Raw genomic sequence first — 25,211 nt, forward strand, 5'->3', positions numbered from 1 at the left:
TGGGCTCTTCTCCGTCCTTCTACGTGCTGGTGGCATGCCCGGACCAGCTCACGAACCCCATGAACAACAGGGCTTCAGCCGTCGCCTCTCCAGCAGCGAGCCTGGACCAAGACCCCCGCATAAGGGAGACAAAGCTCGAAAGATAGGAAAAGCTATACCCTTTTTCTGTGACTGGGGATCCAGCACCTAGTTTGGGGGCTGCTGCTCAGAAATTTCCCTGTGTGGCAGACCTCGCTGCAGGGCTGAACGTACCCATCCAACCAGCAGGGCTCAGGACTTGTTGATGCTCTAAGGAAAAGCCTGAGGAGACAGAGAGCTGTGTCACCAGCCCACGGGGTGCCGCACAACAGGCTGGCCAGGACAAGGAGACAAAGAACAGCCAGCCAAACAGTGCGAAAGAAGCAGAAAACCTCGCAGAAGAGGTTCTGCCTCTGTTCTGCCGCTGGGTAAGGAAGCGGATCTGAAAAGGGACAGCCTCGTTCGCAGCTGCTCGGAAGAGAGCCCCAGCTCCTGTCTGGAATTGTCTGGTGTCCCCAAGGCCGCCAGCACTGGGAAAAGCCTGTTTATCGCGGTGCCTCCCCTTTCCTGGTCTCGCAGAGTCCGCACCTCGGGACTTTTTCTGGACTGGGAATGGGGAAGATGTCATCGGTCTGAAGAGCAGAGCTATGGGGTCCAGCCTTGGAGCCGGTGAGGCCATGGGTCCCGCTTTGCTGCAGCTTCTCCACCTACAGCCCATCAACGAGGGCGACGCAGGAGGTGTCTTTGATGTCACCTTGACGCCCTGGCCGCCCTTGTATTCATCTTTCATGGCAAGGGTTTGGTAGCAGGAGGGCAGGAGCTGCCACCTGTGCGGGACCCCCGCTGCAGCAGTGTGCTCCTGAAGGATGGACCCCATGGCACGGACCCATGCTGCAGCAGCTCTGCAAGTCCTGCAGCCCGTGGGCAGCCCACGCAGGACCACTTTGGGAAGGCCTGCAATGGCATGGGAGGGACCGCATGCTGGAGCAGGGCAAGAGAGCGGCCGGGAAGGAGCATTCGGGACTGAGCCCGTTCCCCCGCAGAGCTCGGGGCAGGCGGCAGAAGAGGCTGGAGCGGGCGGAAAGGTGTCCGCAGGTTGCTTGTAGCTTCTCGCTGCTCTGGGCAGTTAGCGCGAGGCGAAGCACGGCCCGGACACTGGCGACTCGGGTGCAGAGCTTTATTCTGAGAAGGCATGCCGCTCGGCAAAGCTGCCGGACGGCTGCCAGTCCTCACCCCCCCGCTGCCCCGCACGCCGGGGGGGCCGCCCCCAGCCCTCGTAGGAGGGCCGGGACGGTGGTGGGGGACGGGGGGGTGGTGGGGGACGGGGGGGTGGTGTCCATGGCGGCTGCGGGGGCTGGAGGGTGCTGGGCTGGTCGCGCTGCAGCCAGCTGGCCGGGGGCGGGCGGGTGCGCTGTACTCGTCCGGGCACGGGTGGCGGCCGCTGGCGCTGGGCCCGTCTCGGTGCCCGGGCTTCCGAGGCTGCGGAGAGGCGCCTGCGGAGAGAGGAGGCTGGGCAGCACCCGGCGGCCGCGCCGCAGCACCTCACCGGCGGTGCTGCAAGGCCAGCGGCAGCCGGCCGACGGGGAGCTGGGGCAAGAGACGGCCACTCACTGCTGTCTTCTCCTGCGCAGCCGGATGACCCCGCAGCACAGAAGCATGACGAAGAGCAGGGAGCCCAAGATTGCCGCCGTGCTCACGAGGCAGTGCTTGCGCACGGCGGCACCGTCCGAGGCACTCGCGGTCCTCTCGCCAGCCGCACCTGGAGGAACAGCTCGGGGCCTTAGCGCGTGCTTGCGCTGCTGGGCAGCCTGCGGGAGCTCTGGCAGTGCCGAGATGTCTGCTCTCCCGCTGCCAGCCTCTCAGTGAAGAAGCTGCCTTGCTTTCAGCAGAAGGCACCGCCGCCATGCTCCCAGCTCCCAGCACGCGGCTCCCGCTTACGGCCTGCTCAGTACCTGGATTCTCTCGAAAAAACTGAAACACCCCGGTGTGGCGGGCTTCTCCGGGCTCCGAGAGCACTGCCAAGAATCAGAGAAAGGGAAAGCCTCAGCGCGGCTTAGGCACAGAGGATGCAGAAGGACGGAGAGGCTCCCTCTGGGCCCGTGCCCCATCTGCGAGTCCGTGCAGCCCCCTGGGCCGCAGGTCGCAGGAGGGGTCCCACTCGGTGCTGCGGTGCTGCTTTGGGCCCCTGGGGACTTTGGCAAGCTGCGGGACTCAGGTGCTGCGGGAGGTACGCTCCATTAAGGGTCACGGGCCCCGTCAGTCACCTGCTGAAGGCGCTTCAGATGCCTCTTTCCCCCAAGGGAAAAGTGCCGAAGCCCCTGGGAACTGGCTGCGGTGGGAGGCAGGCAATCCCTAACCACAGGCACGGAGGCCCGCGAGCATCTCTGTCTGGCACACTGCTGGCGCTGAGCTCCGCACGCCAGAGACCACAGCCCTCCTCCAGAGCGGTTCCAGGCTCCTTTGGCAGCACCTGCTCTGTGCTAACCGTGCCAGCGGACGGCAGTTACCTGGCGGGACGGTCGCTTGCGCTGCCTCTGTCGCTCCCTCAGAGCCTGGCAGCGTGTTTCCCCTCGGAAACGCCTCCTGCTTCACAGCCTCTCCGTCCGCCCCTTTAGAAAGAAAGCGGCACAGTTGGATGGGGAGCGACCGTTCCTCAGCAGGAACGGGCTATCTTCAGGAGGCGATGCTTCTCAACATGCACACAGGTGGCTTTGCAACAAAGCCTAGGCTTTTGGGGGTGCTCCTAGTCGCTAGTCCAACCAACCGATCACCCCGGGAGATCACCGCGAGGCTCCGACTGGGGCCTTCCTGCCGTGCAGGCTACGGCGTGTCCGGGGCTGTACCCAGCCCCTCAGGCTTCCACGTGCAACACACCCACCCTGTGCTCCCTCCAGTTCCTTCAGGATTTCCTTCAGGATTTCCGAGGTCCTCTGGGAACTTTTGCCTCTTTTAGCTTGACGCATCGCTCTTCGAGGACCTAAGCAGAAAGGAGGACGTTAAATTCCGTGTGAATAAAGCACTGAAAAGCAGGCTCCGAAGGTGCAGAGTGAGCACACCAGAGACACCGGGCTGACGTTTGGGCTTGGAGCCGGCAGCTCTCAACGCAACTAAAAGGCCCTACCCGTGTGACCTCCCTGCAGCTCGGCGCCGGGACCCAGCGGGGAAGCTGGATAGCCATCGCCTACAGCCACGCCTGCAAACAAACACAGAGCAGAGCAGCTCCCACCAAACGGGGCAGGATGCTTCTTCCCATCGCACAGCAGTGAATGCAGTTCCAACAGGGGACTGCTGCATGGCCCTCGGCTCTCCCTCCCGCCCCGGAGCCTCTTGCAAACAGTCACCAGGGGCCTGCAGTGCCACCGTGCTGGGACAAAACTAACCATGCGTGCAGCTGCCCAGAGAAGGGCCTCCCCAGAGCTCACCCCAGGCTCTAAACTCAACCCCAACGTGCCCGCTGGCTCTGCAGCACGGGGGCGGAGCGGCTGGCAAAGACAGCCTGGCAAGGCAAAGCGCCCCAGGCGTGTCACCGAGCCTGACCCCTTCCCTCTCTGCTCTCCTGCATGTCTGAGGCCAAGGAAGGCTGAAGGTCCATTTCACGCGGACAGCAACCAAAGCGGTAAATGCTCACTCCTCCCAGTGACTTACTTGTGGGATCGCCCTGGGGCACGGGGACAGGACCATGCTCAGACGTCACGTAGCCATCACCTACGGGCACAGAGCAAAAACGTTCCCACTGCGCGCTGTGACCTCCTTCTTCCCCAGTGCCCTGCAGTGACGGAGGGGCCGGGGCACGGCACAGGGCCCAGGAGCAGGGCAAGATTCCCGAGGCTGCAGCAGGGCCTGGGGACCTCCTGGCTGGTGCCGGCAGCTTTCAAAACTCTGCCTGCAGGCCACGTGCGGCACCCCTCCGGGGCCGGGCGGACAAATGCACAGAGGCCTGCCGGTGCTTCCTTACCAGGACATTCCTAACAGACGCACGGGAAGCCCACGCTAAAGCATGGGGGAAAAACAATCATCCCCGCTTCTTGTGGAGAAGAGCCCACTGGCCAGGGAGAGGCTGCAGCACTGCTCAGCTAGCGCAGAAAGCCACTAACAAACCCCAAGGAAATGAAGATCGACATCGACGTACCTGTGGGGTGCCACCCAGTCTCAGGAGCAGGATTCCACGGGGCAGCTGGAACAGCACGGCCTGCGGGCACAAAGGGGGTCCAGGACAGGTGAGGAGGGCTTCCACTGCGTGCTGCAACCAGTTCTGCCCTCGGGAAGCCCCCCCAGTGAGCGGACAACCCCTCGGAAGGCCTTCAGGGGATCTCCAGTCGCACGTGGACCAGTGATCACAAAGCAAATGCTGCTTCTTTCGAGGCAAGGGACGGTGACAACTTACCGCTGGGATGCCCCTGAAGCTCCACTCCAGGATCCAGCTGAGGAGCTGGGTAAGCGCTGCCGCGCGCATCGTCACCTGGAAGCAACCAGAGAGAAGACACATTCCCGTTGCCCGCTGTGCCCCTGAGCACCCTGCAGTGACGGAGGGGCCGGGGCATGGTGCGGGACCCAGGCACGGGGCGAGACTCCTGAGGCTGCGGCGGGGCTCAGGGACCTCCCGGCCGGCCCCCGCCAGCTTTCGGGACGCAGGCTGAAGGCCACGCGCAGCACCCCTCGAGGGCCAGGCGGACAAACGTACGGGAAGGCCGGACCCGGGGCAGCGCGGCGCGTGGCTCGGCTCACAGGGGCCCCGGGGGGGCTCAGCCCAGGCTTCAGCCCCCAGCCCCTCCGGCGACTCGCCCGGCTACGGCCCTGCCGCTGCCCCCGGCGCTGGCACCCACCTGCTGCCAGCGCTCGCCTTGGCATAGCCCAGGCATCCCGGGCACACAGGCCTGCCAGCACGAGGAGGAGGAGGAGGAGGCGGGTGGGGGCCGCAGCCCCCCACATCCGCCCCATGCTGCCACCGCCGCGTGAGTGCCGCCCGTTGGGGCCGGCGCAGAGAGGTGCCCGTGGCCTGGCACAGCGTCACAGCGCGGCGCTGTGACCTCATGGCCGCGCCCTGCTGGCACAGGGGCTGCATGCATGGGGCTGGGGCCGCGTGGCATCGGCGCTCGGGGCGCAGGGCAAGCAGAGCAAGCGTGTGCAGACGGGGTGCTGGGGAGAGCGCTGCTGTGCCGTCGCTGCCCCCGGCACTGCCAGCTTGGAAGGGACCCTCAGAGGGCACCTGGCCACCCCCTGCCGCAGGCAGGGACAGCTGCCCCGGCCCCAGGGGGCTTGCAACTCCGTCCAGCCCGGCCTGGGACACTGACAGGGCACCATCCCTGACACAGCCCCTTCCCGACTGACATCAGCACCCAGCTTGTGACTGAAGCACCAAACCAGGCTGAGCCTGGCCCCTACAGACCCAAATAGTGCTGGGGTGTCCCTGTCCTTGGGCGGGCTCATCGCTGCCTGCCTTCCCAGCACAGCCCCAGCTCTGTGTGCCGAGGGCATTTGGGGCTGGAGGTTGCCAGCAGGGTTTGGCAAATGCCCACCATGTGCCCGGAGGAAGGATCTGCCCCCTCTGACTCTGGCCAGCAGCGAGCGTCCTTTTGGGATGCTGCCAGGCTGCACGACGACAGCCAGGCGCTGTAGCACTGGGGACAGAGTCTCGAAGTGGGTTCCCTCCAGAGGCCAGCTCTTCTGAACCAGAGCGGCCGAGAGCAGTTTCCCCCAGCAGCTCTTCAGCCCCACGAGGCCCCATTTGAGCCAGCAAACCTGTGACCAGCTGCCAGCAGGGCCTTTGGGATGCTCCGGGCACACAGAAAAGACCCTTTCTGAGGAATCAAAGCCTCATTTTTAGGGCCAAATGTCTCATTTTCACCCCGTAACCCCTTCACTTCAGGGCTAAGAGCATCTTTTGTGGATCCAAAACCTTTTTATCACCTTTTCTTTGCACCTGAAAAGCATACAGGTATGGCACCAAGGCTCCTCTTTACAGACCACAGCCTTGTCCTTAAGCACCCAGCTTTCAGGACATTTTCAGGGCAAGAGAGCCTATACTTGGGATCCAAAGCCAACTTTTTATCACCTACACCCTCCAGTTTTGGACCCAGGCTCTCATTTTTAGGGCCCAAAGCATTCTTTTTAGGCCTCAGCGTCACATATTAGAGCAGAAAGCCTCTTCCTTGGGCTCCAAAGCCTTGATTGAAAGGATAAACCCTCCTTTTTACTGCCTTTTTCTTGCTTACAAATCTATCTTACGGACCAGGCTGCCATTTTCAAGGAACAAATCCCTATTTGTAGGGTCCATAATTTTATTATAAGATTCAACGCGGCCTTCTTGGATGTCAAAGTCTTATTTGACAGGAACTTCTCTGCTTTCAAATTCCCAAATCCTCATGCTAGGAGACGAGGCCTGAATTTTAGGGTCCAAAGCCTCCTTTGCGGGTCCAAACACCCATTCCGAAGGAACAAAGCATCACTTCAGGATCCAGAAAGAAGAGGGCAGGCCACACTGTCTTTCATTTTTACGCCCCAGTGTAACATGCTAAGGCAAAAGCCTCTTCTTGGGCTCAAAAGCCTTGTTTGAAAGGAAAAACCCTCCTTTTTACTGGCTTTTTCTTGCTTACAGCCACACTCATATGGACCAGGCTGCCATTTTTAGGGCACAATGCCCTAGTTTTACGGTCCACACTTTCATTGGAAGGTGCAAAGCGGCTTTCTTAGACGGTCTGGCCCTATTAGAGGGGAACACCCCTGCTTTCAAATTCCCAAATCCTCATGCTAGGAGACGAGGCCTGAATTTTTGGGTCCAAAGCCTCCTTTTCGGGTCCAGACATCCATTTCGAAGGAACAAAGCATCACTTCAGGATCCAGACCCTGAGCTGCAGAGTCCAAAGGCCCAGGTTTCAGCTCCAAAGCCTGACTTGGAGGTACAAGCTCCCCTTCACTGCCCTCACCCTTTACCCCCGACCACCCTCGGGTCTTTCACCGGTACAAGCGTCATTATTAGGACCCACTGTGTTCTTCTTAGGCTCCAATCCCCTATTTTCAGGCTCCGGAACCTCCACTTGGGATCCAAACCCTTCTTCTGATTGCCTAAATCCTCGATTTTCAGGACCAGGGTGCTTCTTTTAAGTCACCAAGTGCTTTTGGTCAGGGCCCTCACACCCGCTTCTGGATCCAAAGCTAGCTTTTTCTTGCTTACAGCCACACTCATATGGACCAGGCTGCCATTTTTAGGGCACAATGCCCTAGTTTTAGGGTCCACACTTTCATTGGAAGGTGCAAAGCGGCCTTTTAGATGGCGAGGCCTTATCTGAGAGGAACACCCCTTCTTTTCATATTCCCAAATCCTCATGCTAGGAGACGAGGCCTGAATTTTAGGGTCCAAAGCCTCCTTTTCAGGTCCAAACACCCATCTGGAGGGAACAAAGCATCATTTTTTGATCCAGACAGAGGAGGGCGGGCCACGCTGCCCTGTCATTTTTAGGCCCCAGCGTCACATATTAGGGCAGAAAGCCTCTTCCTTGGGCTCGAAAGCCCTGTTTGAGAGGATAAACCCTCCTTTTTAGTAGCTTTTTCTTGCTTACAAGTCAATCTTAAGGAGCAGGCTGCCATTCTCAAGGAACAAATCCCTATTTTTAGGGCCCACAATTTTATTATAATTTTAGTATTCCCACGCCAGGGCCCAGGGAGCGTCTCCGGATCCGGGAGCAGGGCCTCTGGGGCGGGTCCCGTCCCAACGGACACAACGGACCTGGTTCCGTGCAGCTGCGACTGCTTGGAGTGCTTTCCGGTGCTCCAGGTGCGAAGCAAAGGCACAAACCGCGGGCACCTTGCCACAGAAACCCAGCGCAGGAGCCAGGGCTGAGGAGCAGGTGGGTCAGCGCTGCCAGGGCTGCGCAGCGGGGCCGGCCCCAAGGGGCCTGGTTCGGCAGTGGGGCTGGGGGCAGCCCCGGGCAGGGGGACCTCCCTCCAGTGCAGGGGATGGCGTCTGCAGGCCCCTGGGGACAGGACCCCCGCGGGGCTCTGGGGCCGCCCGCCCGAGGGCAAGAGGAGGGGGCCTGGGTGGGGGCCTGGGGCTGGCGGCAGCGGTGGCACTCTGTGGCATCCCTACCCCGCGACAGGAGCGGGAGCCACATTCACTCCTGGGCACTCCCTGCAGGATGTCGGGGATCCCCCCCTGCTCCCCGCGAGCGGCCTGGCTGGAGGAGGCTGGGGCCTCCCCGGCCTCCAGGCCCCGGCCGCAGCCCTATGAGGAGAGTGAGGTGCAGCCACTGCAGGCGCCCTCTGGCTCAGGCGTGGGCCCTTCTGCCTCGGCCGCGCCGCGGCAGGAGGAAGAGGACGCCCTGAGCTTCATCCGCGCTTGCTGCAGCCGCAGACCCAAGGTACCGCTCGCCCTTTGTGCTGCGGCTGCTGGCCTCCTCCGGGCAGCCCCTGCCCCGGCTGTGCCCGCAGGGAGACTGCTGGGCTCCCCTGACCCGCTCGCTTGTCTCTCCCCTCCGCGGCTCAGCGAGAGGCACAGAAGCTGAGGTTTCTGGCCTCCGTCTGCGACGCCTGCAAAGCCGCCGTCGCGGACCACACCACCTGGGACGCGGTGTATTTCTGCCAGCTGGAGGTGGCGCAGAGAATCAAGGTGAGGGGACGCCCTGCCCCGCGGAGAGCACCCTCTGGCTGGGTGCTGGGCACGGCCCTTCCCGCTGCAGGGCTGCGGGGGCCGCCGGGGAGCCCCAGGAGCCGGGAGGTGGCTCTGGTGGGGGCGCTGGGATGGGGCAGCCCTGCAGGCCAGCCCCTGTAGCCGCTCGCTGGCCGGGGGACACTGCCCTGTGCCCTCGCGCTGTGCCCTCCAGGCGCTGCTGCAGGAGGAGCCCACCGATCGCCTGGACACGGCAGTGCGGCAGAAAGCCATGCTCGCCATCGCCGCCATGAGGTACCTGGGCCAGCGCGGGCTTGGCCGCCACGGTGGCCCCGGTCCCGGCCAGGGGCCCCGAGTGGGGCACAGGGTGCCGCACAGGGGGCGTTCCACACCTCTCCCCTCCTCCCCTTGCAGCAGAGCGGGGCTGCTGCCGCAGGACAGGACGAACGGCCTCCTGCGCGCCTGCCTCTGCAGCGTCTTCCACCTCCCTGGCCACGAGGACACGAGAGACACGGACACGTCTCTCTACTTCAAGGTATGCACGGGCTGGGCGCTTGGGACACCACTGCTCCCTGTTCGGGTGCCCCAACCCCTGTCCTCCTTGCAGACCATGGAAGCCCTGGACAGCCTGCTGCAGGTGCTGGTGGGCAGCGCCGGCGCCTCCGGCCTCCTGGAGCTGCAGAACATCTTGAAGGTCTGGCTTTGGCAAAGGCTGGGCTTCACGCACGCGGTCAGTTCTCTGCCGCAACGCCTGGTGCAGGCAGGGGTCCCCAAGGCGGGGGCTGGCCCACAGCTGGCCCTTGCGAGGCTGGAGGGATGTCTGGGGAGCAACGGGAAGGGAGCGGGGGCTTCAGCAGGACAGGGGCATGGCCACCCGCCTGGCCACCGCAGCAGGGGGACAGCTGGAAGGACCAGTGCCCCGTGCTGCGGGCACACCAGCAGCTTTTCTCTCCCCAGCTCCTGCTGCCCTTCACCCAGCGGCAGCCAGAGGCCGTGGAGGAGAGGGCCATGGCGCGGATCGCCAGGCTGGCCGCCTTCATCAACACCTGCTCCTTGCCCCAGGTAGGGAGCCCCTGGTGCAGGCAGCCCCGGCGCCCCCGTCCTCGCTCCGCGGCCGCGGCTCTCCCCATCTCCAGGCTTGCGCAGAGCCGGGGCTGGGGCTGGGGCCCCGCCGCCCCGCTCAGCCGCGGTCCCGCGCTGCCTCTCTCCCCAGGTCAGCTCCTGCTTTGCAGGAGCCACAGTGGTGAGGCATCACCACCCCGAGAAGCACCGCTTCTCCATGCTGGGGAGGCTGGTGGGGAGCCTCCTCCTGTGCTGCACTTCCAAGAACGAGGGGACCAGGCACGAGGCAGCGGAGGCTGTGCGCCACCTCTACATCTTCATCGGGCAGCAAAGAAGTGAGAGGAGCCGCGTCGGGCTGGGTCCCTCCAGACACGGGCACGCCGGCACAGCCAGGCCAGCACCAGGCCGCCTGCGCCTCTCTCCTCAGCAGGAGAGACCCGACCGAGCGAGCCCGGCTGCCTTTCCGCGGGCTGACGAGCCGTTCCCCCTGCCCTGAGCGCGAGAGCCCGGGCCCTCCCTGGAAGCGCTGCCCCCAGCTCTGCTCTGGCATGCCCCCTTCCTGCCAGGGAGGCTTGTGCCCGAGCCCCTGGCTGCCACTGCCAGGTCCCCAGGCCCCCCCGCTGACACTGTGTCCGCTTTTCTCCAGGAACAAGGCTCTGGGACCAGGATGCCGAGCCGCCGCAGCTCCGGGAGCGCTGGCGAGCTCGGCTGTCCTTACGGCTCTCAGAAGACGGCAACACCAGCAGAATCTTCATGGTGAGAAGCGCCAGCCCTGAGCCCCGGAGGAGACCCCGGCCCTGCGACGTCAGGAAGAGGACCGGCGCTGTCCCCGACAAAGCCCGGTCCCCACGGGGCCCGCACGCGGCCGCACCCCAGCCGTCGCCCGGCCCAGCCCCTGCTCCCAGCTCTCCTGGGGCGCTGGGAGCAGCAGGGCTGAGCGGGGCCATCGCAGCCCTCGGGGTGACTGACGTCTTGTCCTTCCTCCCACAGACGTTTATGAAGTACCTGCAGCCCTCTGAACGGTTGGGCGTCTTCCTCGCCGCCGTCGAGAGCATGAGAGCCCCGAGCCTCTACAGCACCAAGCTGGCTGCCCACATGGTGGACGTGCTGGCGGCAGAGACCGACTTCCATTCGGGACAGGTGGGTACCCGCCAGCGGCCCGGCCACGGCTCCAGCCCTCGGGGCTCTGTTCCTGCTCTGGTGCCGGCCCCGTCTCACCCGTGTCCCACCTCCAGGTGCTGAACATCGTGTGGGCCATCTACAGAACCCTGCCGTCCGTCAGAGCCGCGCTGGCCCTTCAGAGCCTGGACAGGGCCCTGCTGGCGCTGGCCAGCAAGCACCCCAGGGAGACGGTTGCCAGCCTGCTGCAGTGCTCGCCGACCTGCACCAGGTACGGGGCCCAGCGCGTCTCATCCACCCCCCCCCACCACCACCAGCGAGGACAGCAGCCGGGCCGGGGGAGGCCCTGCTGACAGCCCGGGGGTCCCGCAGCGTCGCCGTCACCATGTGGAGGGCGATGGTGTCTGAGCCCCCAGCCACAGAGAGGGTGCTGCGGGAGCTGCTCCGCGTCCTCATGAACCAGTCTGGGTGCAAGACATCCACCTCCATCAAGGACCACCCGCGCATCCTGGCCCTGGCCGTGAGTTCCTCGCTTGCCCATCTCCGATGGACAGGGGCCCCGCTCCCCTCCCCTGACCCCTCCCAGCCTTATCCGCACCCTGGGGTACCCGGGCGCGCCCACGGGGCCAGCCTGGGTGTCTCCACCCTCCTCTGTCCCTCCCTGCCCACGCCTCTGGGTGCTTTCTGCAGGCAGCAAGGCCCCTCCACGAGATCCTCCTGCTGCCCAGCTGCCTGGAGGAGGCGAAGGCCATCTTCCCCCAGCTCTTCCTGGCCCTCCTCGTCCAAGCGTCCTTCACCACGGAGCTGACGCTGCAGGAGGTGCAGGTCTTCCGCAAGAAGCACCGGCAGGACCTGCTCACTCCCATCAGGTGCCACATCCCCGTCCCCTGCTGCTCAGAGGAACCCAGGGCTGGGGCTCCCGGCGTGACCCGGGCCCTTCTCTGCCCGCAGGTCCACGGTGCAGTCCCTGAAAGCGCTGCTCCGCAGCGTGGGCCTGGGGAGCCAGGTGCTGGCCATCGAGGCGCAGGGCGGCTGGGCCGCGCTTCTCAGCGCCGAGAGCCACCTCTGGGGCGTGCAGGTGGTGGCCAGGTGAGAGCCCCTTGTCGGCACCATCCCCTTCCTGGGGGGGGGTCCCTGGGTCTTGGAGAAAGTGCTGCCACAGCATGGGTGCCCGTGGCCGCTGGGGTGGTGGCGAGAGCGGTGCAAAGCCAGGAGAGCTGTGCCCGCCCGGCTCGGGGCTGACGGCGCCTGCTTGCCGTTTTCCCTGCCAGGGAAATGAAGGAGTTGCCCGGAAGCCTGCGCGCCACCATCATCCGCCTGCTGGCCGAGCTGCTCAGCACGGAGGACTCCTCCTGGGAGCTGGTGGCCATGGTCTTCCTCAGCGAGGTGAGCAGGGGCAGCAGGAGCAGCGAGCGTGGGGCTGCGGGGGCTCGGCGCAAGCCCTGCTGCCCTGCCCTGGCATCCTTGCCCCAAGAGGAGGGGCGGATCCAGCACCACCCACCACGGCTTTTTCAGATGCTGGAGTGCACAGACCTCGGCAACGAGCTGGACTGCGTCGTGAGCCTCTTTGCCACCTACCTGCGGAGCCAGTGCCTGGGCATGCAGAGCCTGGTGCTCAGGGCGATCCTGGGGCTCACCCAGAGGCCGGACACGGTGAGCAGGGGCAGCCGGCAACACCACGAGTGCAGCGGCTTGGGCTGGGCTGGCCCCGGGCTGTCGTGGCTCGGCACCTTTCCAGGCAGCGGGGAAGGGGCGGCAGGGGGCCGGCGCTGTGCGTCCATCCCCGCGCCTCCGGCTCTCTTTCTTTGGGGCTGTGCCGGGCAGCCCTGCCTGCCAGCACCACGCTGTCCCATGGGGAGAAGCCAGCGGGACGGGACGGCTGGGATCGGAGAGTGTTTTCGCCCAGGGGGCAGTCCTTGCTTTACCCAAAGGAAGGTGTTTTTTTCACACAGGCAAGGCAAACACTCGTCCTGCTGCCGAGCATCACAGAGCAGCTGCAGGGTGCAGACAGCGACACCCGCACTGTCGCTCTGCCCGTGCTCAGCACCATGCTGCGGCTCCTGGAGGGGAGGACGCTCAGCCTCACGGCTCTGGAGCTGGCCGGCAAGCTCCCATCACTCTTTGACGACGTAAGGCTGCGTCCCCATGCCTGCGTCCCTGTGACACCCCACTGTGGGCTCTCCCTGCCCGGTTCCCAGCCCTGGGCGCTGCGTGCCCTTGGGCAGACTTTCGGCAGGCCACAGCTTGCTCACTTTTGGGGGCCGTCCTCAAGGTGTGCCCTCTGCCTCTTGGCTCGGAGACTTTGCCCCCGCTTTGTCGGTCGTGCTGGCCCTGCTTGCGGAGGGCTTGGAGCCACCGGGACTGATGTCCCCCTCTCCTCCTCCCCAGGAGTCAAGCGCAGTGCGGGTTCTCTCTATTCGCCTCCTCCTCGACACGCTGGGCTTTGTGGAGGGCAGCGAAAAGAAGAAGATGCAGAAGGAGGTGTGCAGGAGCCTTGTCCCGCTGTCCTTCCACCTGCACGACCAGGACGAGAGCGTGGCCGAGGTGGGCGTTTTGCTCCTCTGGGGAGGGCGACGCTGACTGCCTCGGGGGCCCCCGAGCACCAGGGGTGCTGCAGCTGCTGGCAGCGTCAGTCTCCACTGAGGCACCCTCCCTGCGGAGGGGCTGCGGGGGGGGGCAGGGTCTTCTGCCCAGGCTCTGGTGCCATCTCAGCTGTTCTGCAGGCCTCCCGCGAAGCCCTCCTTGGTGTCGCGCGGTTCCTGCGCTGGAGGCAGCTGGCGCACCTGGCCGAGACGGTGCAGACGTGTAAGATCGGCGAGTGCCTGGTACGCGCAGTTCTGCACCCGGGGACGGGGACGGGGATGGGGCCAGGGACGGGGCCGCCCTGCGCTGACCCCGCGCCCTTCCCTCTCCAGCTGGCCAGGAGGAGGAGCGGAGCAGAGGAGTACCTGGGCCAGAGCCTGCCCTACCTGCAGAGCCTGCAGGAGCCCCTGCGGCGGGAGGCTGTGAGGTTCATTGGTGAGCCGCGAGCCTGGGGCCCCCCGTCCCTGTGCCTTCGTGCTGCGCCCCGGGGAGCAGCCGGGGGCGCTGACAGGCCGTGTGTCCCCAGGGCTCGTGGGGAGGCACCCGGTGGATCAGCGCGAGAACAAGAGCCAGTACATCTGCGAAGGTGAGCCGGGGAGGGGGATCGCAGGGCAGCCGCCAGGTGACGCGCCTGTCCCCTGCTCCCTCCTGGCTGGGCGGAGAGCTGGGGGCGACGTCTGCGGGGGGCCGGGCGCTCTGCGGGTACAGGGCCGTCAGCTCGCCTCTCCTTCTCTGTTCTCTCAGTCCTTCACGGCTTGAGGCAAGACCCCTGCGAGTCGGTCTCTTCGCTGGCACTTCAGACACTGCTGATCCTGCAAGCAGCAAGGCCACGCTCGCGGTTCAGCTTTCGGCAGCTGTGCTCCAGGCTGCAGAAGGCGTGGAGGAGGCGACGCTCTTCCCCGGCAGGCAGCTGAGCGTGCTGGAAAGCTCCCGGCATCTCCTCCTGCCTGCGGCGCAGCCCCGCTCCCCGGGCACACTCCCTCCACTTCTCCGTCCTTCTACGTGCTGGTGGCACGCCCGAACCAGCTCACGAACCCCATGAACAACAGGGCTTCAGCCGTCGCCTCTCCAGCAGCGAGCCTGGTCTAAGACCCCCGCTCAGACCTGAGACCCCCGCTTAGGCCTGGGACACTGCCAGGGATGGGACAGCCGCAGCTCCGCTGGGCCACCCGCCCCAGGGCCGCACCGCCCTCAGCGCGGAAAGTGTCCTCCTCCTTGCCATCAGAGCTGGCCATCAGCATCCTCATCTACACGACGGCTGTGCCTCCCCAGCCCCGGGGGCACTGTGCAGCCCTCCCTGGAGCGGAGCTCTCCGCACACGCCCCACGCCTGGTGGCCTCGCTGCTTTTCCCTCTCTCTGTCCTTTCGCGTGGTCTTTCCCTTTTTTCTTTTTTTTTCTTCTTTTTCGTCCTTTTTTTCTTTTTTATTTTTTTTCTTTTCCTTTTCCTTTTTATTTTTTCCCCGCTCCCTTTTCCCTTTAATTAAATCATCCTTATCTCAAACCTCGAGCTCTTTGTGTCATATTTTCTCCCCCTTCCTCTTTGAGGAGGGGGAGTGAGAGAGCGGCCGTGGTGGAACTCGGCTGCCCGCCTGAGGAAAACCACCACAGTGTGACAGCAGGGGCGTGCTGGAGTGCTGCCTTTCTCCATTTCACCATGTGCCCGGAGGAAGGATCTGCCCCCTCTGACTCTGGCCAGCAGCGAGCGTCCTTTTGGGATGCTGCCAGGCTGCACGACGACAGCCAGGCGCTGTAGCACTGGGGACAGAGTCTCGAAGTGGGTTCCCTCCAGAGGCCAGCTCTTCTGAACCAGAGCGGCCGAGAGCAGTTTCCCCCAGCAGCTCTTCAGCCCCACGAGGCCCCATTTGAGCCAGCAAACCTGTGACCAGCTGCCAGCAGGGCCTTTGGGATGCTCCGGGCACACAGAAAAGACCCTTTCTGAGGAATCAAAGCCTCATTTTTAGGGCCAAATGTCTCATTTTCACCCTGTAACCCCTTCACTTCAGGGCTAAGAGCACCTTTTGTGGATCCAAAACCTTTTTATCACCTTTTCTTTGCACCTGAAAAGCATACAGGTATGGCACCAAGGCTCCTCTTTATAGACCACAGCCTTGTCCTTAAGCACCCAGCTTTCAGGACATTTTCAGGGCAAGAGAGCCTATACTTGGGACCGAAAGTCATCTTTTTATCACCTACACCCTCCGTTTTTGGACCTAGGCTCTCATTTTTAGGGTCCAAAGCATTCTTTTTAGGCCACAGCGTCACATATTAGGGCAGAAAGCCTCTTCCTTGGGCTCCAAAGCCTTGTTTGAAAGGATAAACCCTCCTTTTTACTGGCTTTTTCTTGCTTACACCCACTATCTTATGGACCAGGCTGCCATTTTTAGGGCACAATGCCCTGTTTTTAGGATCCAGAATTTTATTGTAAGATGCAACGTGGCCTTCTTAGATGTCAAAGTCTTATTTGACAGGAACACCCCTGCTTTCAAATTCCCAAATCCTCATGTTAGGAGACGAGGCCTGAATTTTAGGGTCCAAAGCCTCCTTTTCGGGTCCAAACATCCATTTCGAAGGAACAAAGCACCACTTTAGGATCCAGACCCTGAGCTGCAGAGTCCAAAGCCCAGGTTTCAGCTCCAAAGCCTGACCTGGAGATACAAGATGCCCTCTCCTCCTCCTCACTGCCCCTTGCCTCCTGGTATTTTAAGAGTCCAAAACCTCATTACCCCCGCAGCACTTTGCCCTCCTGCCACGCACTGGAGGGTGTGGGAGGTGTACCAGGACTATTGAATTCATTTGATATTGAAACACTAACAAATTGTCACTAGTGTGAGAAAGTGGAGCTGATGCAGCCAGCATGACTGCAAAAGCTGGCTATCGACAGCTTTATAATCCTCAGTGCAGAAGTGGAAAGGTTCTTGGCTCTTTTGGGAAGACACTAATGTGTTGGTACGGTCCCAAGTATCAACTACCACAACTACCAAAAATGTATCACTACAAGTTGTCTCTGCTTTGTCTCAACTTGTATTTCCGTTAGCTGGTTTATATCAGGTCAATCGGATCTGGGTAGCTGTCAAAAATAAGCAAGGACAAACCTTAGCATGAATGTTCCCTGACGTAGCAGAAGACAATTCAAAGGACGATGGCTTAAAATCATTGGGATCCAGCCCAGCACTGCACATCCCTCAGCTGAATTGTGCAAACAAGCCTACACCTGATCTGACAGCAGGCCAGCAAGACCACCACCTTCAGGAAAAGGCTTGTGATCTTCTTACTTTTATTTTTCCTCCACCTTGAAGTGATGGGCAGGCTTGAGTGATGGGCAACCCTTGAGCCCTTTTCATCATATTTTCTCCCCCTTTCCCTTTGAGGAGGGGGAGTGAGAGAGCAGTTGCAGTGGAGCTCAGCTGCCCGGCTGAGTAAAACCACAACTAGTAGCTACAATTATTTGAGAATAACGTATGTTAAAACGTGTGCTTTGGATCATCGACTGCAACTTCCATGGCATGGAGCCTGAATTTAAACTTTGCATTTTCTCACTTTTCTGCTGCCACCAGAAAAACGGTGAAAAATTCAGTACTATCTCTGATTCCCAGACCTGGAGATCTGGGAATTGTTGACCCAAATGAGGACTGCGGGACTGCTCTGATCGCTCCCTCTGTGAGGTCTGGCTGCCTGTGTGACAGGTAGTGCTCCCTACAAGCAGGGGCACAGCTCTCGCTGTGCAGACATTTCTCAAGTTAGGGCTGTGGCTCTGGCTCTAATGAAACTGCTCCATTCAGGCAGATTCGTAAGAGGCTTTGGATGAGCTTGCTCTCTGGTTCAGCCTCTGAGGCGAGGTCCTGGACTGGTCAGCTGGCACCAAGCAGAGCTGCAGGGCTACCTGAGCACTCGGCTCTCTCAGTGCAAAAGGATGCATACACAGCATGCTTTAATCTCCTGCTACATTAAATGTGTGGTGGGGAAAATGCACAAAAGAAAAAAAAAATCAAATCTCCTGATTTAGAATACGTGAATCCATGCCAAAAAAAATTTAATGTAGGTGCCTAGGGCATCATATCCAGAGAGCCCAAGGAAGGGCCACAAAGATGCTGAAGGTACCGAACATCTCTCCAGGGAGGACAGGCCGGGAGAGCTGGGACTAAGCCTGAAGAGGAGGCTCAGGGGGATCTCGTCCATGTCCCAAATCACCCAAGGGGAGGGTGCGGGGAGGATGGAGCCAGGCTCTTGGCAGTAATGCCCAGGGACAGGGCGAGCGGCAGCGGGCACAAACCGGACCACAGGAGGTTCTCTCTGAATGTCAGCACGTGCTGGTGTACCGTGTGGGGGACGGAGCAGCGGCCCAGGTTGCCCAGAGAGGCCGTGAGTCCCTCTTCTTGGAGCCAGACAGCAGCCTCCCGAACGTGGTCCTGGGCAGCGTGCGCTGGGTGGCCCTGCTGGAGCAGGGCACCAGGTGGCCTCCGGGGGTCCCTGTTGGGCTCAGCCACTGTGATTTTGAGACAGACCAGCAGAATTCTCCACTCTATACAATAATCCAAGTGCTTTGAACATATCAAAGTTCTATCTACTCCAAGGCTGCACACTGCAGCAGCAGCTGAAGTATCCTGAGAACCAGGCTTCTCCACCCAGAAAATCCTGTCTCCTATTTCATTTTAGGCTGAAGAATCTTACGATGATTTAGGCAGAAGGGACTAGCTCACCCCACCCCACTTCACACACGCATTCAAAGTGGGGCTAACTTCAAGTCCAATCAAGCTGTTCAGGGCCTCATCCAGACAAGTATCAATTATCTCCAAGGACTCCATACCAGCCCACCCATGAGCACATCCAGAATAGGCAGCACGTGAGTCATGGGTGGACTTTTGATGAGTGTGGGTCACAGTGCAACTGCCTTCCAAGAAGAGCTAGGTGCTTTCCCTCTACCTACCTTGTATGACAGCACCCCTGAGCAAAAGCACAACATCCCCACTCTTTGCTGTAAGCTCTGCTGGGCTGGTACAAAACAGTTCTTTCTGCTAGAACTACACAGCAGAAGCAGCCAAACCTCCTGGATGTGCATCCTGACCTGACAGGAAAGCACATGCAACTGGCTATGCAACAGCAAGGAAGCTTGGAGTTTTCTTACTCAAATGGCAGATAAAACAGGACTTCCCATGGACAGCAAAGCCACGACTTTGGGAGAAAACACATACTGGGGTACAGCCAGCTGATGTCAGACCTGCCAGCCTTGATGATAAAAAGGGGAACACAGTTACTCAGGTGTTCAGTAAAAACTGCTGACGTTACATTATCACCACAAAAAGGTGAGCTTTCAAGCTGAATAATGTACGGAGACGTTTAAAGCCTGCTGGGAAGCAAGAAGACTTTTACTGACCCCAACCCCATGGTCTCCACAATAAAAATAAGAGCAGTGAGATAGCAGCTTTAGATGCCCCCTGAAGAACCGAGAAAAATGGAAGAGTGGTACAAAGGGAGGAGAGATTGCTTTCTCCTTGACACTTGCCCCCCAGAGGAGGAGACATACCTCTTCCTTGATGCTATCAAAGGGTGCTCTCGGTGCTACGTGCACGACACGGGTGAGCCTGCTGCCCCCAGCTAGCCCTTACAGCGTGCACAGGCGCAGGCTGAGTCACCCCGCAAACCCTCAGGATCACCAGCTTTTCCTCCGGACCCCAGCAGGAGCACAAAGCACCTCGGAGGCTGAGGCACGCTGGCCGGATGCCTCACGGAGTCACCAGCAGCCAGGCCTGAGGCGCCGGGAGCGTCTCCCCTCTGCAAAGGGGAGGATCGAGAGCCCGGACCCCGCGGGGCCGGAGGGGTGGGCAGGCAGGAGGGCGGGCTCCGGACATCCCTTAGGGTGGCAGGCAGCCGCGCAGCAGCCGGTCCCGGGCAGGCAGAGAGCAGGCAGGGCAGGAGCACAGCGGTTTATTGGCAACACGAGCGGAGGAGGCGGCGGCGGGCCCGGTGCAGGCCGTGGGACGGCGGTGCTCCAGCGGCGGGGGGCCCGGGGCCGCCCCCGGCCTATGTCAGCGTCTCGCCCTTGGTGACCTGCCGCGAGAGGGAGCGCCTCAGGCGGGGCCCGCCCCGCGCCCGGCCCCGCCGCCCCCGGGCCCACCGCAAGGCTCACCCGCGCCTCGATGTACTCGATCCTGCGCTCCAGCGCCGTCAGCTTCTCGTTCAGGGTGGCCAGGCGGGAGCGGCACGACATGTCTGCGGGAGCGGCAGTGAGACGCACCGCGGCCCCCGCCCCGGCCCCCCGGCCCGGCCCCGCTCAGCCCAGCCCAGCCCCCTCACCGAAGGAGTTGAGGAAGTCGGCGATCTTCTTGATGGAGCTGGTGATCACCTCGATGTACTCGCGGTTGGCCCAGTCCTGGTGGATCTCCCGCTGCACCGGGTCCTCCTGCACCGACATGGCCGCCGCCGCGCTCCGCCCGCCTCGGCCGCCTTCCCCCTGCCCCCCCCGGTCCCTCCCCTTCCCCTTCCCCTTCCCCTTCCCCTTCCCCGCCCCGGCCGCCGCGGAGCTCAGGGGGCAGGGCCGCGGCCCGGCCCCGCCGCCCCCCGGCCTTCCTCCTCCTCTTCCTCCTCCTCCTGGTCGCTGCCGTCCGAGGCGCTCTCGCCCGCCGCGCTGCTGGGCTCCTGCGGGAGAGGCCGGCCTCAGAACCGGGGGGCGCTGGCAGCACAGCCAGGGCAGGGGGCACGGGGGCTCGCCCGCCGCCGTGCCTTCGTGGGGGCGTTAAGAGGGGCGCAGAGGATGCAGCCGAGAGGAAAGCAGGGCTCCAGCATCCCGCCGTCGCCACCCGTACACCTCTAAGCGGGGGCCAGGCGGCGGTGCCCTCACAGCCGTACCTCAGCGGGACTTTCTGCAGAGTCCTCCTCAGAGTCCCTGGCTTCAGAAGCTTGAGACAAAATCTCTTCTCCCTAAATTTAACACAGGAGACCTGTGTTGAGTGTATGTGAAGTAGCAAAAGCGTGCTGGGATGGAATGGAAGAAAGCGTTTCGTTACTGTCTCGAATAAATAGGTTTTGGGTAAAAAGCAGGCTTTGTTCTGGCTGGCCTGCCTCTAGAGTGCAAGATGAAGAAAATGGCCAGAACGGGTTTCCGTTAACGTGCGGACAGCCATGCAGACACAAAGAGGTGTTCAAGAGGGGTTACCTCCTCCTTTTGCAAGTTCTTAGCCCTGAGGAGAGGAAGGGTCCCCATACCCACTTGTTGGGAACAAGAAGAGCTGACCCCTTCAGTGTGAGAGGCACACTGTGAGAAAGCCCCCAGAGATGCAGGACCTTGAAAACTTGACGTAAAATGCTTCCTGCTGCACTAGATATGGCTGTAGTATGGCCACGTTGAATGCAGCCTTTCGATACTACCCACACACCAAGGCAGAGTTACAGCTGTCGGGGTAAGGTGAGCACCATCCTTTCCCAGCTTATAATTGCCCCAAACAATTCTCACCTGAAGATCCCGATTTTTGAGGATGCCCACCCAGAATGCCTCCTGGCAGTGGTTGAATGCCAGCATTGCCTTTACTCGGTATACAAATTGTTCCAGTGACTTCTTCAACAAAGGCACATGGTTAGTCAGTCCAATATCTTGGCGAATCTACAAAACAGTTGAACAACATGGTTACAATTGATTCTTGCCTACATTTTCTGCCTGTAAAAATTAGGCAGTACAGACTCAGGCTGGGAGGAGAATTTCATTGGCAAATTATGTTCTGATGTTACAGGAAACTGGGCTAGTCCAAGCCATGGCTATACAGGTGGGAGGGATGGGACACAGTTCTTGCAAAGGTTGCCCCGACTATGTAATTTCTTAGCCAAATTCTTTCACATACAAAAATAAAACTCAGACAAGCATTTTGTCTAAAACAGCAAATAACTCATTTCCAATAATCCAAGCAGCTGCATCCTCTCAGGGTAAGAACAGGAGGATCCTCAGCTTTTCTCATAAACCTTACAGGCAGGCCACTAACATCTCTACCAAGTCAGATGAATTCTGCTGACCCTTGGGAAATCTTTTGAGAATCTGCTTTTCATTTGCTCCATCCTCTCAGCAACAGGCTGGTGTCACTTGCTCTTTCCTCCAAGAACAACACAGCTCCTGACGGACAGATCTCACACTGCTGCCACCTTGCTCATGGCAGCCACAGCTTGCTTGCACACAAGTGTCTGAAAGATGCACTGCTGCTGGTGGCATGTGCAACTGATATTGTTTGGGTAAATCTGGCTCTCACGTGCAAGCTAATGGTGAAATATCAACCATCTATGTAGGTCAGCAATGGACAATTGCACAGATCCAATGCACAGCAAAAAGCGACACTACAAACTGCAGACCACCACACTCCCTGCCTAGGAAGGGAAGTAGCTGCTTGCTGATAGCCACAAACTGCAAACTAATCCCGAGGGAGTTTCACGTCAGGAAATTGCCAGATTCCCAAGTACAGAGAAGACAGCATGAGAAAGGTGTTGAATAAACCACTGTGATGACAATCTTTTCTTGCTTAGTGCCTGACATAGTTCCTTTACCTTAGCTACATGGAATGTATTTGCACTATCAACTCCAAAGCCAGCTTATGCAGACCAAAGCAGCACTGGCTTTTGGAGGACTACGACAGTTGGAGCTGATGTAAGCAAAAATCAGCTGAGGAAGGGCAGCTATGCCAAGTATTGTGTGAGATTTAGCTCCAGGTGAGCGTGCTTGTCTGAACAGTCCCTTCCTGCTAGGCTTGGATCTAGAGCCATTGCTAAACCAGAGAACCTGCCAAGAGTCATAAACAATTACTTTGTGCATAAGTGTTTTCTTCATTCACGAGAATACTTTGCAAGCTTCTTGCTCTCATTAGCTGTAGTCTGAAATCAGATTAACTTTATTTCTTGGACGAGTTCAGCATGTATGGGAAGAGGGGCACTGCCTTGCTTCGTGTTCTGCCAGCAGGGAATGAGCAACTGAGTACCAACAGCAATCTGTTCTCTGGTCTGCGTAAGAGGCAGGAGCTAGCAATCGTCAGCATTAATCAGAACTTAATCAGGGAAGACCTTGCCAGTGACACTACCAACACCACAGTGCTCCCTGGGTCTTGGAACCCATCCAGTTTCCTGCAAGCAGTTTGGAGACTCGACAAAGCACCAGGTCCTTTGGAAAAATCTGTCCCCTTATGTCCAGCATTAGATATGCAAGCTGATGCAGAAGAGCAAATGCTAAATACCTCAGGTGAAGCTGATCGCTGCTATCTGGTACGAGAAGTTCTTTAAAGACATTCATATTGAGGGAGTAGCAAATGTTAGATAACACCACATGTAAGTCAGTGAGCATCTACTAGTGTTGTATGAAAATGATATCAAGACCGTTTCAACAAATGTTGGCATTAACTCCACACAGGTAATTTTCAGGTAATCCTCTTCATTCATTGCATACATTTATTTATTTGCCTAGAATCAGTCGCTGCCTTCTCACTCTTGCCAAAACGATTTGGCACAGAAACCTGATCAGATTGCAGTGGATACAAGAACAATTGTAAAACAAAGGTGTTCACTAATCACAGTTATTTGCTAAGAGGGACTGTGGGACACCACGCTTAGATATCCAGGTCAAGTGCAAAAGCAACCATCACAAGCTGCAGTGGTGTTATGCTGCTTTTGAGGTGAACTGGGACTTTAAAGTGGGCACGAGGAATTAAGTTTCAAGTGTCAGACTGGCTTTTTATCATTTCCAGGGTTTGTGCTAGGTTCTAGTTCACCAGACTGATTAGACAGGTTCTCCTCTATGCTGAGAGCTGCAATGGCACGTTCTGTTTTTCAGCGAGGCTTTTCTGCTCCTGATGCCAGCTCTGGATTACATTGCTAGCAAATCTAGCTTGGGGAGCACTGCTTCAACTACTTTGGAAAAGCTTTTCTCAGACATGTTCTTGGAGCTCTGAGGAGTCTGACAAGTGAAATTCCTTTTTACTGCATTATTCCCCTGTGATTCTCTCTTTTGCTAAGTACTGGCTCTCCACACTGCAAGCAGGGTGCTAGTCTTCTTCCTTCGTTCCCCCAGTCTCCTATAGAGAACTGCAGACTGGTTGGGTGTCACCATCTTACTCCTCTCCCTTTGCCCTATTCTTTAATATAAATGTATAAAGCCAAAAAGGCACCTCAAGAGGATTTTGAATATGGTTTTGCCTTGTCCATTCTTTTAACTCACAAGGCTGTTGATCTTTGCCAAGGCTTCTCTCCCATATTATCAGTCTAGCACTTGTACTTTATTCCAGGTCTCTAGGGTCTTAGCTTGTGTCCTCAGAAACATCCTCTTGCAGATGCCAACGGCCGAAGATATCAAGAACCTGTCCTAAAAAATAGGGTACGCTAACCTGATCTGATATCCACCTCAGCCACTTCCAAACCAAATACTTCAACTCTAGGGCCATTAACTAAGGCTATTTCTCCTCCTCCCAGAGCTTTTGCTCTAACTGATACTGCTGTAAGCCTGCAAGTAGAACCTGTCTATGCCCTAGAAAAACAGTGAGAGGAAAATAATCAATTCTTATGACAGGAGTTTGTGCTGCAATTGGAAGTTATCTTACCTTGGAGTGGCCACACATGTGATGAAGTTGCCTGGTACTCAGCTGCAAGGTTTTCAGCAAACCCTGCACATCATCCTGCAATAAAAAAAAAAAAGTAGATCAGCAAATCATGGTCAAAGGATTTTTCCATAAGGAAAACAAGAATAATGCGAGAGTCCCAGTAATCCTTTTAAAGATATGATGCAGAGATAATCAGATGAACGGGATAAACCACAGGAGACTTGCACCGTGCACATCGTCAAGTAACTGGTAATAGAAGTAGGATCACACATTATAAGCACTATCAGGCCAAGCAATTTGAAAACTGATTTTGAGTCAGACTTTGGAACCTAACAGTGAAAGTGGAGCATTTAAGATCAAGACCATCTTGTCACATCTTTGCTCAAGTACAACCTTCTTTACCAGGGGAACCGGAAGGAAAATACGTAACGTACTGCTAGATTGTGATATTTGAAACACTTCCAATGTGAACTCTGGGCATCAATTCTCTCTACTGAGCAAATTATGAGGCACTTTCTATTGTGCAGTAGTAATGACTAGATATCTTTTTGATAACCTCATTCCACCAAACAGCCATGAGAACAGATCTCATATTTGCAACAGAAATGGGTTATCTATTAAAGAATCAGACAAGTTGTGAAGACGGAGCCAAAGAATGAGTCTCACCAGCAAAGGAAGTTCATCTTGCAACAAAGGAAAGGGAATAAATGGACTGTTCTTGCTTATTACATAGAGCACTGAGGTTGCTCAGTCCATCTGCATTCATGCATGTTGTACTGCTCAAAACTGCTCAAAAAAAAGAATTTTTGCAAAAACACCCTCCCACTAGATCCCTAGACCCCACCAACACCAACTGCGCAACGTGAGCTTCCTACTTTGAGGGACACCTTTGTGGTGGTAACTTTTGAAGGAGAAGGAGGTCGAGAGGGCTTCCTTTGCTAACAGTGAATCCATTCAGCTTTTCCAAGAGTTCATGGCAAAGAGCTCACAAATAGCAATCTGTTTGCTAAGAGAGCACTGCACAGGCATGTAACAGCAGCACAGCTGGAAACAGCAGACACATTTGTCATGAAGCACTGCAAGTGTTGTGCCAACATTTGACCAAAGGCAGGAATCTCCTTAGAGCAAGTATCAGTCATGCTTCTCAACCAGTTCTAGATAGTTCTATCTCCAAAATATTTACCCTATGTTTTTTAAAGCTGTGATCCAGGAGAGGCATGGCAAGCTTCAGAAATGCTTCTACAAAAAGACGTCCATACTATAAAAGAAC

The 25,211-nt window shown here is 58.8% G+C and overlaps 2 protein-coding genes and 1 long non-coding RNA gene across 5 annotated transcripts in view; 1 reads left to right on the forward strand and 2 right to left on the reverse strand.

Annotated features, from left to right (window-relative positions):
• The first annotated feature begins 368 nt into the window (after positions 1 to 368).
• Positions 369 to 15,376, forward strand: LOC310880099. Its single transcript, XR_014571374.1, has 2 exons — positions 369 to 11,321; positions 11,492 to 15,376. It is a non-coding gene; the product is annotated as an uncharacterized lncRNA (long non-coding RNA).
• A 3,342-nt stretch (positions 15,377 to 18,718) lies between these two features.
• On the reverse strand, positions 18,719 to 19,885 carry BRK1 (BRICK1 subunit of SCAR/WAVE actin nucleating complex). The gene is made up of 3 exons (XM_083795412.1): positions 19,677 to 19,885; positions 19,510 to 19,592; positions 18,719 to 19,430 (listed from the first exon to the last, which is right to left on the reverse strand). Exons 1-3 carry the CDS (start codon positions 19,792 to 19,794, stop codon positions 19,404 to 19,406), a joined length of 228 nt encoding a protein of 75 aa, XP_083651538.1. The 5' UTR covers positions 19,795 to 19,885; the 3' UTR covers positions 18,719 to 19,403.
• Positions 19,868 to 25,211, reverse strand: part of FANCD2 (FA complementation group D2) — a 51,868-nt gene continuing 46,524 nt past the window's right edge. For all 3 annotated transcript variants that reach the window (XM_083795406.1, XM_083795404.1, XM_083795405.1), the window contains 5 exons: positions 25,125 to 25,199; positions 23,942 to 24,016; positions 20,833 to 20,979; positions 20,229 to 20,300; positions 19,868 to 20,018 (listed from right to left, as the gene is read on the reverse strand). In XM_083795406.1, coding sequence (XP_083651532.1) covers positions 19,905 to 20,018; positions 20,229 to 20,300; positions 20,833 to 20,979; positions 23,942 to 24,016; positions 25,125 to 25,199 — 483 coding nt within the window. In that variant the 3' untranslated portion in view covers positions 19,868 to 19,904. The remainder of the gene's footprint in view (positions 20,019 to 20,228; positions 20,301 to 20,832; positions 20,980 to 23,941; positions 24,017 to 25,124; positions 25,200 to 25,211) is intronic.

This window comes from Anser anser (genome assembly GCF_964211835.1).
Source record: "Anser anser genome assembly, chromosome: 12".
In the NCBI taxonomy this organism is placed as follows: Eukaryota; Metazoa; Chordata; class Aves; order Anseriformes; family Anatidae; genus Anser; species Anser anser.

What these genes read in the sequence shown, in the direction of transcription:
- BRK1 (XM_083795412.1), bottom strand. Translation starts at nt 19,794, where the DNA reads ATGTCGGTGCAGGAGGACCCGGTGCAGCGGGAGATCCACCAGGACTGG. An exon ending in CGACTTCCTCAACTCCTTCG is followed by an intron (nt 19,593 to 19,676) that starts GTGAGGGGGCTG and finishes CCGCTCCCGCAG; the next exon opens with ACATGTCGTGCCGCTCCCGC. An exon ending in TCGAGTACATCGAGGCGCGG is followed by an intron (nt 19,431 to 19,509) that starts GTGAGCCTTGCG and finishes CTCTCGCGGCAG; the next exon opens with GTCACCAAGGGCGAGACGCT.